The 16,959-nt window shown below is 53.3% G+C and overlaps 2 protein-coding genes and 1 long non-coding RNA gene across 3 annotated transcripts in view; 2 read left to right on the forward strand and 1 right to left on the reverse strand.

Moving 5' to 3' along the window:
* The window catches only part of LOC120393123 (zinc finger protein RFP-like), a 209,827-nt gene that overhangs the window by 43,697 nt on the left and 149,171 nt on the right, over positions 1 to 16,959 (reverse strand). The gene's annotated exons all lie outside the window — the stretch shown is intronic.
* Positions 1 to 16,959, forward strand: part of LOC120393138 — a 124,241-nt gene that overhangs the window by 15,496 nt on the left and 91,786 nt on the right. The window lies entirely within an intron of this gene.
* LOC120393133 (E3 ubiquitin-protein ligase TRIM39-like) lies at positions 218 to 15,948 on the forward strand. Its single transcript, XM_039517735.1, has 6 exons — positions 218 to 664; positions 2,300 to 2,395; positions 5,124 to 5,354; positions 5,872 to 5,894; positions 5,994 to 6,097; positions 14,999 to 15,948. The coding sequence occupies exons 1-6, from the start codon at positions 248 to 250 to the stop codon at positions 15,544 to 15,546; spliced, it is 1,419 nt and encodes a 472-aa protein (XP_039373669.1). The 5' UTR covers positions 218 to 247; the 3' UTR covers positions 15,547 to 15,948.

The following is a 16,959-nucleotide window of genomic DNA, read 5'->3' on the forward strand; positions in this document are numbered from 1 at the left end:
GTGAAGCCCCAGTGACCCCCACACATACCAGCAGAGTGGGCTGATTGCAGGATCAGAGCCTTGTTGCTACATTACTCACCCAAGCCTCCAGGGCTGGAATGTTACCGGTGATCTGGCTCCAGCTCAGCAAACAGCCTGAGTCAGTTCCAGGAAGGGAAACACCCGATTGCTGCTACTTCAGGGGGGGGGGCATATTTCTGAGCTCAGGAAAGTGAAACTAACCCTGTGACACTGTCCGGAGGGAGCCATGGCCACAGACACCCCCGTGGAAAGTCTCCAGGAGGAAGCTACGTGCCCCATCTGTCTGGAGTATTTTAAGGACCCGGTGATTATAGACTGTGGGCACAATTTCTGCGGAGCCTGCATTGCCCAGTGCTGGGAGGGATCGAATACAGACGTCTCCTGCCCTCAGTGCAGAGAAACTGTGCAACAGGGAAACCTCAGGCCGAACAGGCGGCTGGGAAATGTTGTAGAAATAGTCAAACGGCTGAGTTTACAGGCAGCAAAGGGAGCAGGAGAGGAGAGGGTGTGTGGGGAACACCAGGAGACTCTGAAACTGTTCTGTGAAGAGGATCAAACTTCTGTCTGTGTGGTTTGCCATCTGTCCCGCGATCACAGAGATCACAGGGTGGTTCCCATAAAGGAGGCTGCCCAGGAGTACAAGGTAGGGAATTGTTGTCAAGTTTAATGGGTAATAACTTTGGATTTTAATTACAGGCTGATTTCACTGGAAGTTGCCTATCATGGGTGTGATGCATCATTCAGCTCTGTAAAGCCTTCATTGTACAGGAGATGCTATCACAAAATGAATGACCTGGCAGTGTGGTGACAGAATCAGAATATCAAGTCTTAAAAGATACCTGATGTGGGAAACTTTTCTCTGAGATTCTGAATGTTTTTCAAACCCAGCTTCCACGGCTGAAATAAGGGGACTTTTTACACCATGGCCGGTGTTAACGATCAGTGAGGTTTAAATCACAAGAGCTGCAGGCCAGTCTAGGTGAGTGTGTTACTTTCAGACTGGAGAACGGATCATTTCAAGATCAACACTGTTAATTATTTTGTTCCTCTGCGAGAGCGGAGAGGAAAAATTACAGCTCAGCACCATTTATTGTCAGTGCCGCCTCCTTCCAGCGCCACAAGCGGGTGATGTTTGGGAGATGCCCCCAGTAAAGGGGGACCAGGCCCAGAGAGCGCAGCGGAGCCAGGGATACATTCTCACCCCATGAGGGGAGTCTGGCCCCAGGATCCCCTTGGAGCCAATCAGCAACTCCACCCTATTTTGAAGATTGCACCATCTACTGTGAACAGATTATGGTGTCTACTTTTGGTGACTCACGTGGGTGGAGCTTATTTTGTGGGTGGAGCTTCAAATAATCCAGCCACCTTTGTTCCCACCCCCACTTCTGATCCCCGCTCATTGATGAAGCTGTTTTGCTGGATGCAATGACTGCTTTTCCACCTCCTGTCTCTCACTAGCCCCTGCTGGCTCCATCGCTCACTGCTTCCCTGCAGCAGCACTGCAGGGGTGTCACGGAACAGCAGCTGCAGCCTGGGCCCTTGGGCAGAGAGGAGGAGGGAACTCGAGGGCCCAGAGAAAAGAGAGAGTGAAATGGGGAAATTTCTGGGGGGGCTCTGGGGGGCTGCCATGGGTGTTGCACAGAGTGGGGCTGACAGGGCAGGAGCACATTGCTGTGCTGTGTGAATGAATCACACGCTGTCAAAGGGGAAGAGAGCCCTGGGTTGTTACAGCTCTGGAGCAGTTATAATTATGGGTGGCACATTCCCCCAGACCGACTGTTCCCTGTTCCTCACTGACCTTCTGCCACATCACAGCTTCACCCTGTGCAGTTAATGGGACTGCGCTGGCTCAGGTGCTCGGCTGCTGCCTGAGGGAGGCCACATGGGAGCCTGGACAGAGGAGAGCACCGTGGGGTCTTGTTCCTGGCCTGGGTCTGGGTACAGTGCAGTGAGGTGCTGCCCCAACCTCTTCACTGGCACCGGCAGGAGGGATCGTTCTGAACCTTCCCAGCTGTTTCCCCTCTGGCCTGTGCTCAGTGATGTGAAGCTTTAGCTCAAACACAGGCTCTGAGAAGTCCTGAGTGTCTGCAGGGAGCAGAGACCCTGCTCTGAGACTGGCGTCTCTGCTCCCATGAGGCCTTTGGGGCCAGCAGAGCCGAGTCTGCTGCCTCCTTCCAGGGTATTTACTGCTCATGTGTGAAATGCCAATATGGACAGTGCTGTCCAGCCATCGGACAGGCAGACTAATGGCTGTTTATCGCACACGATGTCCCTGCAGGAGAAACTCCAGGGAGTCCTAGGCCCTCTGAGGAAGGAGCTGGAAGAGGCCCTGGCTCTGAGGTCTAAAGAGGAGAAGAAAATCACAGAGTGGCAGGTGGGTGTCCAGTTTTATTCCTCCCTGAGCCCTTCCCCCTGCAGCGTTCCCAAGAATGACGGGGTCATAAAGCTCCAGGAGGAGGTTATGAACCTGCTCTGGTTGTTTGCTCTGTTTCACAGGCTTGGTGCCGGCCATGGGCAGCGCATGCCTCCGGCATTTGGGGAGGCCGGGCGTGAGTGCTGGAACCTCCCCTGCGCCCGAATCATCACCCTGCCCACTGCTCCACCCCCATTTGTCCTCCTCTCCCCGAGGCCCTGCCCATGTGCCTCTCCTGCTCTGCCCCATGCCCGGCTCCCACTCAGCCCCCTCCCCAGAGGCTCCCCGCTCACCGTTCAGTTTTGCAGCTCGCTCCTCTGCCCCAGCCCCTCCCCCAAGGCCCCCTCGCCTGCCGCTTGCTGCTTTCTGCCCCCTCCTGCCTTAAGAGTGAGTGATGGGGGGGAGGGACTGAGAGGAGCAAGTGAGAGGGCCCCACACACAGCTGACAGGCAGCAAGCGGCGGGTGCTGCGGGCTTTGGGGGAAGAGCTGGAGCGAGGGCTCTGGGCGGAGTGCAGGCAGCACTCCAAAGGCAGCAGGTCTGCAGCATCCTCCAAAGGGAAGGGCGCTGCATCCTGCTTGGGGAAGCTCAGCCTCCCCTGGCCAGGGCCGGCTCCAGAGCCCAACGCACCAAGCGTGCGCGTGGGGCGACATTTTACCGGGAGGGCGGCAGGCGGCTCCGGTGGACCTTCCGCAGTCATGCCTGCAGGAGGTCCACCGGAGCCTCGGGAGCAGCGGACCCTCCACAGGCACATCTGCAAGAGGTCCTCCGGAGCCGCAGGACTGGTGACCGGCAGCGCGACCGGCGCGGCGCCCTGCTTGGGGCAGCGGAATTCCTACAGCCGCCCCTGCCCCTGGCCTATGATACCTGCCATCCAGGGTGCTGGCAGCATCAGGCTGTGTCTCCGGTGGGGATCTCACTGCAGCTGTAGGCAGGAGGAGGAGGGGCAATTCCTGGCCCTTGTACAGTGGTGCAGACCCACCCCTGAGATCTCTGATAGGGGCAAATTCTCAATATTGGGTGCAGTGTTTTCACTGTTACAGGGCCCCTGTTTCCCTCCTGCAGATGGGGATGGTGTGTCGGCTGCTACAGCCATCGGTTTTCAGTGGCCTCCATGACAAAGCTCCGCAGCTTCTCTGCAGCCTGGAGGAAACAGTTTGTTCCTTCTCGCTCTGCACCCACCATCCCTGCAGTGAATCTGCCCAGTGCCTGGGCCAGACGCTGGTGCTGGGAGGATGATTTATCCCCATGGGTGAGGTTCAGAATCACTCAGCTGGCTGGGCTGGGGCCATGCTGGGAGCTGAGCTCTTCTGTACATCGAACCCAGTTGCGGGTGTGGAGCTCTGTGGAAAATCTGACCCCAGGGTGCATCTACATGGCCCCAACAGCCAGCTGCAGGCTAGTGACTGAGTAACACCCGGGGTCTGGGTGGGTGTGTACAGCCCGTGCTGCTGCTGCGGCTTCATAGCTATGAGTACCCGAGCTAGCCACATCAAAGCTAGCCCAGGTGTGTCTACACACGGTGCTGTCACACCTTTATTGCAGTGGGGACACCCCCCGAGTGAGCAGAGCCAGGGGCAGGTCAGTTTCAAGCCAGACACCGCTCAGCCACTTCACAGCCTCTGTTGCCATCACGTGGCCACTTCATCCCAGTCACCTGCTACTGTCACTGTGACTTTACCTGTGCTTGTCCATGGCCAGGCAATGAACCCAAGGGAAAAAAAGTCTGTTCAGATTCACCTGCCTTTTACAGTGAAATCCTTGCAGAGAGCGTGGGGGGTGTGAAGAAGATGCCAGCAGCAGGGATGAGAGGAGAAGTAGGTGTCCCACTAGTCAGATAAAAATGGCCATTTAGAAGAACTGAAGTGCTCAGAGCTGGGTGCCTCTGGTTCTGCAACTGAAGCCGTATTTAGAGCCTGGCAGAAGTGGGCTGATTTCCAGAGAACAGAACCGCAGCAGCTCCCACTGCCCGCACCGGAAGCAGCTGGTGCTCAGTTCCTCAGACAATAGGGATTTAGGTGCATAACAATTAACAGCCAGGTTTGAATGTGTCCGGAAAAGTGCCCAGAGAGCAGGTGGGACAGAGTTTGCATCAGCCAACCTGCTGCTCTGTCAGCCTAGTGGGCTCCCTAGGGGCTGCGATCCCAGGGCACTGGGCACATGGGCATGGGGCACTCGGCCAGGCTGGATGAGGCCAAAGCCAGCCCTGTCAATGGCCTGGGTTCCCAACACCCATGTGAGCCCCAGGATGGCACCCAAAGGACTATTAGCACCAGCCCTAGGTCCTGAACTTTGCAGCCCTGGAAGCAGGTTATCAAAGAAGGAGCATTGCCCACATCCCGCTGTGACAGCTCCCCTGGGTGTCTGAGTGCCCAGCACTGGGCATCCAAATGCCCCCATGGACACCCTGTGTGGCCCCCTGTAAATCTCTCCTGCTCCCCCAATTTCTCCCCACTCCACTGTGTCCGTCCCATGCCACCTGCAATAACATACGGCGTCTTTACAAAACACCCTAGACAACCCTGCTATGGAACTGGCCATATTAACTCTGGTACATTTCCCAAAGAAGTAAATCTCCTTCCATACCTGATACTGATCTAATCCTCTGCTTCATGGACAGAGGCCCAGTCTGTGTAACTCAACATCTGGCTCACATTTTCTCTGTGCCTTTCCTATTTTTCTATCACCAGAGCAAAGTGAAGAACAAGAGAGAGACGATTGCAGGTGAATTTAACAAACTGCACACACTGCTGAGAGAGGAGGAGCAGCAGCTTCTGCAGAGCCTGGAGAAGGAGGAGAGGGAGAGTCTGCAGAGACTACGGGAAAATATAGCCAAACTCTCCCAGCAAAGCTCCTCTCTGCAGCAGTTGATCACAGAGTTCGAGGAGAAGTGTCAGCAACCAGTTGTGGAGCTGCTAAAGGTGAGACGGCATCAAAATTCTCCACCCATCCAGAATTAGAGCTCAGATCCCTGGGTCTGGATTCCAACAATTAGATTAAATGTGTTCTGTGGTTTACTGACAAACAAAACATCCGGCTAAGGGCCCCATCAGTTCCAAAATATCCCAGTTCATGTTAGAGGGGAATTCTCCTCATGGAGACCCAGTGAGGCCATGGGAGATTAAATGGATGATACAAGAATGATACTGAGCTGAACCCATCCCTGCTCTGACTCCAGAACATTGGACCCAGCACAGACGATAAACACAGATACTGATGGGCTGGGTCCCTAGAAGGGAGAATCCTTTAGCTAAATTCCTGTCTCTTCTACATAAATATGTGTTAATGTAAAATGGTGTATGAGATTTTACCACAAAAGAGTGAAGCCTGGGAGGGTTGATCTATTTTCTAGACGAAAGTTTGATGCCCAGAGTGAGACTCACTCAGTTTTATGCACATTGTGTTAATACAGAACATTGATACTCTTTTTCCTTTCAGGATGTGAACAGGACATTGAGCAGGTGTGTTTCCTATGTTCATTGCTCTTATATTCTTGTTGGTGGTTCTGGGATGCTGTGTGTACAGAGCAGCTGAGTGATGATGGGACGTTTTCTTCACAGGAGTGAGAATGTGAAACTCCAGGAACCAGAAGCTGTTTCTACTGACCTGAAGAACGTGTATAAAATTTCCCTTGACATGAGGGAAGCGCTGCAGAGATTCGGAGGTGAGTGGATTCTTCTGGGACATTCAGCTGTGTTGTGCCTGGGGCTCTGGACAGAGCCTGGGACCCCAGGACACGCATGCACCCAGCTGACAGGCTTGGAGCTGTGATAACTGGAGGCTGATGCACTCAGTGCTGGGCAGTTTGCCTGCTACTTACAGCCACCTGCTGGTACTTGCCCAGATGTCTGACCAGGCCCCGTCACTCTGACATCCTGACCCCTCCATGGCTGAGTTACTGGGTGTCCCTGAACCAGATGTTGTGAGGCCTGGACTGGGCCCATTGTGCTGGGAGCTGCACAGACGGGTAACGGATGACGTGTCTGTGCCTCTCTCCTGGGACACGTGAGGGCTGCGTTGTGTGGCCATCGCTCAGCACTGCCCCAACCCCCATTAGCCAAGGCTGGCCCAGCTTTCTGAGGTGGAGGAGGGGCCGGTCTGGCTGCTGTGGTCTGACCTGAGCCGTGTGTTACTGGGTAACAAGCTGAATCCTACGGGCCCCTCGTCTGCTCTGAGCACAGCCCAGTGTGAGGTTGGGTCAGTGGTTTGCTGCTCAGTGAGTGAGACTCACTGACAAGAGTGTGACCCTGTCACAACAACTGAGTGTGAGCTGCCCCCGTCCAAACCCCTCCCCACAACCCCAGCGCAGAGACTGGGGGCAAAGGCAGAAACCTGACTGCGAGGAGGGACAGAGAAGAAACTGAGGCAGAGGGGAGGGAGACTGGGAAAGTTCAGTGAGCTCGGTCTGTGACTGTTGAACTGGCCCTTTCATCCTACCCCCGCCGCTCCTCTCTTCCCACCTACCCCCAGCAGGGTCCAGTCGAAGGGACCAATGTGAGTGTGTCGGTCCCGGCCGATGGAGGCTGCGCAGTCTGTGCTGGCTGCAGGGCCAGGATCTTAGGGCTCCGGGGAGAAGGAACCCCAGGCTTTGGGGGAAGCAGTTTCCTCTCTGTGACGGGCTGGAGCCAGCACATCCCTGCTCCCCTCCCCATTCACTGCTCCCAGCCCAGCACAGTCTGTGCCCACTGGGCCCTGAACACGGCTGGGCTCTGGGCCATTTCCCAAGCCCCTGGATAGGTTCTAGTAGCAAGACAAGATAAACACAATAAACCAATGGTCTAAAAGATTACATAATTGCACCGCCCATGGTTCAAATTAACATATTGTTAACACACGGGTAATTACCCTTAAACAATTTCTATTAAAGTATATAGGTTAAATCCTAATTTTGGGGTCCAGGGGAATTAGGTAGCAAATCTCCTGGTTGACCAACAGGTACATTCCTGGAGATCTAAATGAAAAAGTCAGTATTTAGTATTTAACAATGACAGTTGTTTATAGGTTTACACTTGCATTTGTGTGAGCTGGGATTTGCATCCATCTCTGAGGGGAGGGTATCATTATCCATGTCAATCATGTTTGGCCTCCCCCAAGCTCTGTTCTGGCATCTGTACCAGGGAGTTAACCTTGAGGCCTTTCTCAGTGCTCCTTGTGTCTATAACAGGGGTCGGCAACCTTTCAGCAGTGATGTGCCGAGTTTTCATTTATTCACTCTAATTTAAGGCTTTGCGTGCCGGTAATACATTTTAATGTTTTTTAGAAGGTCTTTCTATACGTCTATAATATATAACCAAGCTACTGTTATATGTAAAGTAAACAAGGTTTTCAAAATGTTTCAGAAGCTTTATTTAAAATTAAATTAAAGTGCAGATCTTATCAGTTTAGTGTGATCCTTGCCCTTGCTTTTCCTTGCTGAGTTTTCCAGTGTCTGGCACGTATTTGGGTACTTTAAGCTGCACACAGGCTTCTGAGTGATCACTTGTTAACCGGCTGCGAGAGGGACAGAGGACAGATTTCATGTGTGAAAGTACCTGTTCACACAGGTATGTGGATCCAAATGCTGAAAGCATTGCAAACGCAATTTTCTTCAAACAGTTAAATTTCACTGGCAGGGATGTCCAGCAGGTCAGAATAGAGGCCCCATTATCTCTCTCGGTAGCTTCAAGTGCGTTCCGCAGATCCACAAATTTTGATGTCCACAATTCTGAGCTTTTTAACTGAATGAGTTGCATTTCAAAATCTTCAACACCCATCCACTGAAATACAGACAAATCCAAGTCGCTTTCATTGAACTTTTCAGGTTTAATTAGAAAAGAAAGCATTGGGCCAAATCGCTGGAAATCTTGAAATCTGTCAGAAAATTCTGATTCCAGTTCTTGCATGTACTTTCCAATCTCATTGACATTGACAGTGCAACATGTTGATAGCTCTTTTAAGAGTTGGAAATAGCAGAAAGTAGAAGTTTGAATATCCCTGGAAAAAACTGCTAGTTTCACAAAAAATGCTTTCCAGACTTCATTATGATCCAGAACTGTTTGCCCTGCACCCTGGAGACAGAGGTTGAGTTCGTTTAGGTGAGCGGTGATATCAGTTAGAAACATGAACTTACACAGCCATTTGTCATCATCCAGTTCAGGGTAGTTTTGTTCTTTTTCCAACAAAAAGGCCTTGATTGCATCAAAACAGTTTACAAAGCGCACCAAAACCTTGCCACGACTTAGCCACCAAATGTTGCTGTGAAGTGGGATGTCGTTATAAGCACTGTCCATCTCTTCTAGCAGTGCTTGAAATTGTCTGTGAGTCAAAGCAGATCGAGCAAGAAGGAAATTCACAGTTCTCACCTCTGTATTCAGTACATTATTAAGCTCTGAATTCGAAATTTTAGCACACAGGTTTTCTTGAAATTTGACTGTCGGGCGGCCAATTTGATATTCAAGCAACTTTACAAATCCCTTCTGTTTTCCGACCATGGCAGGAGCACCATCTGTTGCCACACAAAATATTTTTCTGATGTCAACTCTTCGTTCTTCAAAATGGTTTACAAAACTTTCCAGTATATCTTCCGCCTTTGTTGTGCCATGCAGGGGTTTTAGGCAACAAAGTTGCTCTTGGATTTCATCGGAAGCACAGTATCTTGCAACAACTGCCAAATGTGGAATGTCGTTTATATCCACACTCATCAACTGCAACACTAAACACTGCTGTGTCTTTCAATGCAGTCGTCTGCTTTTCCTTAATGTTTTCTGTCATTTCACTTATGCGTCTCTCAACTGTTCTGGCAGAGATGGTCAGTTTTATTCCAGATATGATTGTATCTTTATTTGGCAAATCATTGAACAAAATCTCTGAACTGCTGAGAAACTTTTTATATATTCCCCATCTGTAAACGGCTTTCCGTTTTTTGCAATGCACTGTGCAATCATGTAACCTCCTTCTGTAGCTTGATTTTTACTTACACTTAAGTTTTTAAAAACACTACTTTGTTTCTCATAGGCTGCTACTGCATTTTTGATTGATTCAGTCTTGTCTGCTTCGTAAAGAAAGGTTTTCTCCTGCTTCGTTTCAAAAAGTCGAACACTTGACGTGCAACAAACAACACTTTCATAACAGAAAGCACAAATAGCATGGTCCTTCTTTTCAATAAACCCAAATGCGTCTGTCCAAGCAGGCTGAAATAATCGGACATCTAGCTTCACTTTCTTAGGAGCTGCCATTTTGTCAAATGTTCCCTTCAACTCTCAGTGGGGAAAAAAATGGCGATAGAAGGCAGGCACAAGGTCAAACGCAGTACGGTCTGAGATAAGCAATTTTAAGATGGAGGTGCTGAGCTGCATCCCCTCTTGCCTTGTGTGCAACCCTCACTGTCCCAGGCTGGGAACAGTGGGCCACAGCGGGGAGGCTGCAGAGGAGTGATCCAAGGTCAGGAGAAGAGCCCAGGGTGGCCTGCAGGGACTCCAGGCCAGAAAGCAGGCTGAGCAAGGCTGGAGATCTAGACTGGGGCTGACAGGAGGTCAGCAACTGGAACCCCAGATTGGCAGCTGAGGTGAGTGAGCCGGCCCCGGTAGGGCTGAGCAGGGCCTCAGGCCTGGACCCTGTCTGGAAGGGCGCCTGCGCAAGGTAAGCGGGGCTGCCGCAGGGGGGGACACCAGCTGTCAAAGGGCCAGCAGCGGGAACCCCAGAGCAGCTGCAGGCTGAGCGGCTCAGCCCACCATTGCACTAGGGTTTCAGCTGCGGGTTTCTGCCAGCTGGGGTCTCAGCCCCCTGCCAGCCTGGGGTTCCTTCCCCCAGGCCGGCAGTGGGTACTGAGTGGGGCCGCAGCAGGGGGACCCCAGCTGGCAGGAGCCCACAGCGGAAACCCCAGAGTGGTGGCGGGCTGAGCCGCTCAGCCTGGAGCTGCTCTGGGGTTTCCACCGTGGGCTCCTGTCAGCTGGGGTCTCAGCCCCCTGCCAGCCTGGGGTTCCTTCCCCCAGGCTGGCAGTAGGTGCTGAGTGGGACTGGCAGAGGGTCCCCGGCTGGCAGGAGTCGCGGCAGAAAGCGCCAGAGTGGCAGCGGGCTGAGCTCAGCCGGCCCCTGTGCCATTAAAAATCAGCTCACGTGCCATGTTTGGCACGCATGCCATGGGTTGCTGAGCTCTGGTCTATAACTTGCGATAATGACACTCAGTTACAGCTCACTATCTGGAGTTAGGCTGACTCCGCTCATTGACTTGAAACACACAAGGTTGTCTGTTTACCCCAGCTTTCTCTTAGCCACGTATTGTTCTTTCTTAGCTAGCCCTCATCCGGGCCTATATGAAAAGTTCTTAACAGAAACTGTAGTTAAGATTTTACATCCACATTAAGATGTCCCCTGAATTCACATAAATCTGCAGCTAGTCTCTTCCAAGGTCTCTTTCATTCAGACCAGCTCCTTGTTAGTGTCACTAATTGCTATTGGCCATATCCCTTTCACTGCACACTTCAGTAAAAGTGCTACAGGAGCCCAAGGGGGAATTTTTCAACCAAGGGCAAATTTAACAGCAGCTCTGGAGCGTTTCATAGCTGATGTCCTGAGCCTGGCCTGCCCGTACCTGTGCGTTTCTGGGGATGTTGACTGTCACTCACTGCAAGTCACTCGGATTTGGGCTTCTAAGTTGCTGGGACACCTTTGAAATAGAGCTGGGTGTAATTTGCGGGCAAATAGTTTATTTGCTGAAAAATTATATCTTGGGTCAACTGAAACTATTCCTGAATCCATGTCAAGTTTGCTGAATAGTTTCAATGAACAGAAAAAGGTGCCACCCCTTCCCTTCCAGCCTTTAGGCCAGTGGCTGGGCCCTCAGCTGGGAGCCCCAGGTTCAATCCCCCCGTGTGATGTGGGCCAGGAATTGGAATGTGGGCCTCCCCCCGCCCCAGGTAAGGGCTGGAACTGCTGGGCTGTGGATGTCCGATGTGGGGCTGCCTCGAACTCCTGCTGAAGATGCCCCCTGTGTCTAAACACTGCCATGGGCACTGGGCCACAGCGTGGGAGTGAGACTGACTGTGCAGACCAATAGGTTGGGCCCCACCTGGGACCCCAGCGTCCAGCTCCTCTGCTCCAATGACCCTGTAATTATTGATCCATAACCCCAAGGAGGGGAGGGGTTATGGCCCCTGGCACAGCAGTGTCTCAGCCATGTCAGTGCCCCACTGCAAACCCCAAGTTCAGATGCGCTGTGCGGGTGTGACGTGGTAGCTGGCCCCTGCTACAGCTTCTCCCAGATGGAGGGGAAGTGCCCCCTCCCTTCCCCACTGCCCCCACTGCATTATCAATGGGCCCTGTTCCACCCAGCACCCCTTAACCTCCCTTTCTCCTCACTACCCTGCCCCCTTCCAGCAAGCCCAGACACCCTGCCCATGCCCTAGCATGGAGAGTCCCAGCTGTGCCCCATGGGTCAGGGCTGCCAGCCAGTGTGTGTGGGGACGGCACCAACCTGCTCTTAGCAACAAACCAGCCACACACGGCCCCAGAGCAACAGAGATTCCCTGGGGCCTGCCCCCTTCACCTTCCCTCTTGCCCCTCTTCACCTCCCTCTATCCCCCTGGCACCTGCCCCTCCGTTACCCTTCCCTCACTCCTGTGCCTACCTGACCCCTGCCTCTATCCTGTCCCCTCACCCCAAACTGCTGCTGCTCCCCTGCCCCTCTCCCCCTCACTTTGTCTCCCTGGTATGTGCCCCTTCCCTCCACCCACCTCTGCCCCCCGGCACCTTCCAATCTCCTCCCTTACCCCTGTGCCCAGCTGGCCCCTGCCTCTATCCTCACCCCTCCCCTTCTTCTCACCCCCTTTCTGCTCCCCTGGGCCCCTGCCCCTCTGCCCCCACTTTGCCGCCCTGGCATGTGCCCCTGCCCTCCACCCATCTCTGCCCCCTGGAACTTACCCCTCCCTTCTCCCCCTGCCATCCTGGCACCTGCCCCTCTCCTCCAAACATCTTTTGTACCGTGGAGCTCAGCCATCACTTCACCCTCCTGCTACCTCTTGGCATTAATCTCTCCCCTTTCCCGCTCTGCTGCCATGTCTCCCACTCCTCCCCTCACCCCCACCTGTCCCCCTGGTGCTTGCCACTGCCCTCACCCCCTCTACCCCTTCATGCCCCCCACCCCTCACCCTCCTCTGCTGTCTTGGCTCCTGCTCTGAGCCCTGCCTGGTACCGTCCCTCTCCACACCCTCTCTGCCCCCTGGCACCTGCCCCTTCCCTGGGCCCACCCCTCCTCTAACCCCACTTTAACCTTCTGGCTACTGCCCCTCCTCAGTCTCCCCTCCTAACATCTCTCTTTGCCCACCTTCCCTGCCTCTTTCCTTGCCCCTCTCGGCCCCCTGGTTCCCACCTCTCCAATTGCCCACCTCCCATCGCTTGGTGCCTGTCCCAGCCTCCTCTGCTCTCCCTGTGTCTGCCCTTTTGCTCAACCCCCTGGCACCTGCCCGTTCCCCGGCACGTTCCCTCACTCCCCCTGTCCCTCTGGCACCTGCCCTTCCTCTTGCCTCCTTCCTCCCGGGTGCCCACCCCCTCACACACTCTGCCCCCATCACCCATGACTTGACCCGTTCCCTCCCTTACTCGTGACCACCCTTCCTTTTATCCCCCCCTCTCCTGGCACACACTCCTCCCCAGCCCCATCCTTTTGTCTGCCCCTTCCTTTTTCTCCTTTTGTCCCCCTGCTCCTGCCCCTCCCCCTGCCCCTCTGGTACCCACATTTTCCTTGCCCCCTCTGCCCCCAATACTTCCTCTTCCCCTTATTGTCCCTGGTGCCTGCCCCATTCAATGTCCCACCACTGTCCCCCTGGCACTTGCCACTCCTCCTGCCCCATTGCTGCCTGCCCAACTGCTCACCCTCTTGTGAGCCCCGGCTTTCACCCCTCCCCTCATACCCCTCTAGCCCCTGGAACCCACCCTTCCCTTGCCCTCCCACTCACTGGTGACCACATCTTCCCTCACCCCCTGCTCATTTGCCTCTTGTGTCTTTCCCATCCCATGTCCCACCACTATCTCCCTGGTATTTGTCTCTCCCCTACTCTGCCCCTGGTTCCTGCCCCTTCTTCCACCTTGGCCCCCACCTCTCCCCTCGGCACAAGCCCCTTCGCATGCCCCCACCCCCTGATGCCTGCCCCTTCCCTTGCACCTCGCCCCGCCACCTTCCCCTTAGTTCTCCCCCATCCCCTCTGCCTCCCTGACACCTGCACCTCTGTTTTCCTGGCACCCACCCCCAGGGATGCCCAGAGGATTCAGGGGGCCTGGGACAAAGCAATTTCGGGGGCCCCTTCCATTAAAGAAAGTTGCAAAACTATAGAACATTATATTCTTGTGGGGGGCCCTGAGGGACCCGGGGCCTAAGGCAAATTGCCCCATTTGCCCCCCCCCGGGCAGCCCTGCCCATCCCTCATGTCCTTCTCCCCCTTTATGACTACCCTTTCCCTCACTGCACTGTTGCCCTTGGGGTCTGCCCCACCCCTTGCCCCCCATGTCCCTCTGACACCTGTCCTACTCCTCAGCCCTCTTTGTCTGTCTGTCACCTGTGCCTTCTCCCACCCCCTCCTTTTCCCCTGGTGCCAGCCCTTCCTTCTACTCCCCCTCTGCCTCCCGAGTGCCTGCCTCTCTGTTCACCCCTTGTGTCCCCTGGTGCAAGCCCCTTCCCTTCCCCCATCCCTCAGTGCCACCCATCCCTTCTCCAGCCCACCCTTTGGATCCCTGGTGCCCACCCTTCCCCACCCCTCCACTCATCTCTCTCTTTCCCTTGGCACCAGTCCTGCCTCTCACACATACTCTATGGCCCTGATGCATGCCCCAAACCTTCTCCCTTAGCCCCGCACAGTGCCTGTGCCTCCCATCACCCCATTCTGCCCCCGGCACATGTGCCTCTGCTCACTCCCCACACAACTCCACGGCACCTGCCCCTCCTCTTCCCTTCTCCACCCACTGGTGACTGCCCCTGCCCTAGCCAGCCCCTCTGCCTCCAGGCTCTGGCATCAGTCCATCCCCCTGATGCCTCCATTCCCTCCCTGTCCCCCATGGTCCTGGCATCTGCCCCACTCCTCATCCTCCCACCCCCTGGCACCAGTCCCCCTGCGTGCCTCCCTCTGCCCCATTGGAGCCCCTATTCCTTCTGCCTCCTGATGCCCACCCCTTCCCTTGCTTCTCTGTGCCCCCTGGGATCCGTCCCCTTCTTCTGCCCTGGTGCCCACCCCGCCCCGCACACCCAGAATACCCCGTGAACCTGTCCTTCCCTTCACACCCCTCTGTCCTGCTGGTTCCTGCTCCTCTTTTCCCCCCATTGCCCTTGGGTCTGCCGCTCTCCTCTGCCCCTCCCCCTTCTGCTCCTGTCACCTGCCCCACCCCTTTTCTCTCCCAGCATCAGCCTGTCCCCTCCTCTCCCCCCCACACTCCTTCTCATTTCTCTTCATTGTCTCCTCACAGATAAAGGGGCCCTGATTCCCCTCAGGCAACAACCACTCACCCACACACACACACCCTGCAGGATGCAGGTTAATTTCCCTTTGATCCCAGTGACCAGCCCCTGCCCCAGGCACTGACTCTGTGACTCTCTCCCCAGTGGACGTGACTCTGGATCCAGACATGGCTCATCCCCAAGTCATCCTGTCTGAGGATCGGAAACGTGTGAGACACGGAGACAAACGCCAGAATCTGCCCAACAACCCTGAGAGATCTGATCCTTGTGCCTGTGTTCTGGGCACTGAGGGGTTCGCGGGCGGGAGGCATTACTGGGAGGTGGAGGTGGGAGAAAAGACATGCTGGGACCTGGGGGTTTATAGGGAATCTCTGAGCAGGAAGGGGCAAGTCACAGCCACATTCTGGGTCGTGGGGCTGTGGAATGGGGAATACAAGGCCCTCACCTCCCCCCCGACCCCCCTCCCCATGAGCGTCAGGCCCAACCGGGTGGGGATTTTCCTGGACTATGAGGCAGGCGAGGTCTCGTTTTACAATGTGACTGACAGGTCCCATCTCTTCACTTTCACTGGCACCTTCTCTGGGACGCTCCGCCCTTTCTTCTGTCCTGGTCTCAATGCTGGGGGTAAAAACGCAGCTCCCCTGATAATCTGCCCGGTCCCAGCTCAGGGCGGAGGGAATCTCGGTCCCTGACAGTGACCCCGCAGCACAGACTGACCCCTCCCAGCCCTGCTGATCTCCCCAGTCACTGGTGGGGGCCACTTACTGCAGCAACTGGATTTTTTGTGCTGACCGGATGCTGCCCGTTTCCCTTTTCAACTGGAGGTTCCAGTCGGAAACTGAACACCTGGGAACCCCCAGCCCCCACCTTTCCCATCCCCTGCCCCAGGTGTAGCAGATGGGGGTGGATGGGGTCATTCACTCCTGTCAGAATTTTCTACCCCTGTGAAATCTCAATGTAAAATATGAGAGAAAAAGGATTATTCTAATTTAGAAAACATTATTGTAACAAGGTTTAAATACAGGAATATTTTAATTTACATTTCAACAGTATTTCAAAAACAAGTATCTAATCATGCTGGTGGTGAAGCACTGGAATGGGTTACCTAGGGAGGTGGTGGAATCTCCTTCCTTAGAGGTTTTTAAGGTCAGGCTTGACAAAGACCTGGCTGGGATGATTTAGTTGGGAATTGGTCCTGCTTTGAGCAGGGGGTTGGACTAGATGACCTCCTGAGGTCCCTTCCAACCCTGATATTCTATGATTTTTAGAAATGGAATTATTTACATTTATTTTTTTATTTGACGTTTAACTTCTCTAAATAACATCATTTGTATTTCAACTGTGGAATTTCAAGAAATCCAAAATATTTATCGTAACAAAACAAAGTATTAAATTGTCAGACTGGGTTGCTTAGTTACAATGTACATGTGTCATAAACATCACAACTACACACGTTCAGCTGCTCTCTTTCCCCCCTCCCCACACTCTCTTTATTGTCTTGACTGGTTCTCTCTGGAAGTCAGAGCACATACACCCACCTCCTGCACTACATCTTTGAAAATTAATAGGTGAAAAAACGATAGAATTAATTAAGCAATATATTTAAGTTAACTCACACAGGATTATATCATATTCTTTGAACTTCTGTCACCATTAATTCATGTGATTTTTAACTTTCTAGCTACATATAATTGGTATTCAAGATATGAACCTTCCTTTCTTTTTCTCATATCAAGTAACAAAACAGGGTCCCCAACCTCAAATGCTATCTTCCTATAGATAGAAATCTCTTCTACAATCTCCATTTTTTAGTTTATTTTTCTTTAGACATATTATTTGAAGGCAATGGACTGCCAAGTGTCCATTGTTGATTTCAGTGTACCGCTGGGCTCTTTGTGTTCTTGTTTGTAAGGAAACAACAAATGTATTTTGATAAAGAAATACAGAAGGGCTTGTATTCCTTTACTGAATCATCACAAATTAACTTAATTGTATTAAAGACACTGGCACTTAATGACACATAACATGAAATTTGGTGAAGCTTTATTGGGAAACCTTTCTTCTCGGCCATAAATCAGTCAAAAAGGTGATATTTTTGTTGTCAT

Source organism: Mauremys reevesii, unplaced genomic scaffold (genome assembly GCF_016161935.1).
Source record: "Mauremys reevesii isolate NIE-2019 unplaced genomic scaffold, ASM1616193v1 Contig15, whole genome shotgun sequence".
NCBI classification, from domain to species: Eukaryota; Metazoa; Chordata; order Testudines; family Geoemydidae; genus Mauremys; species Mauremys reevesii.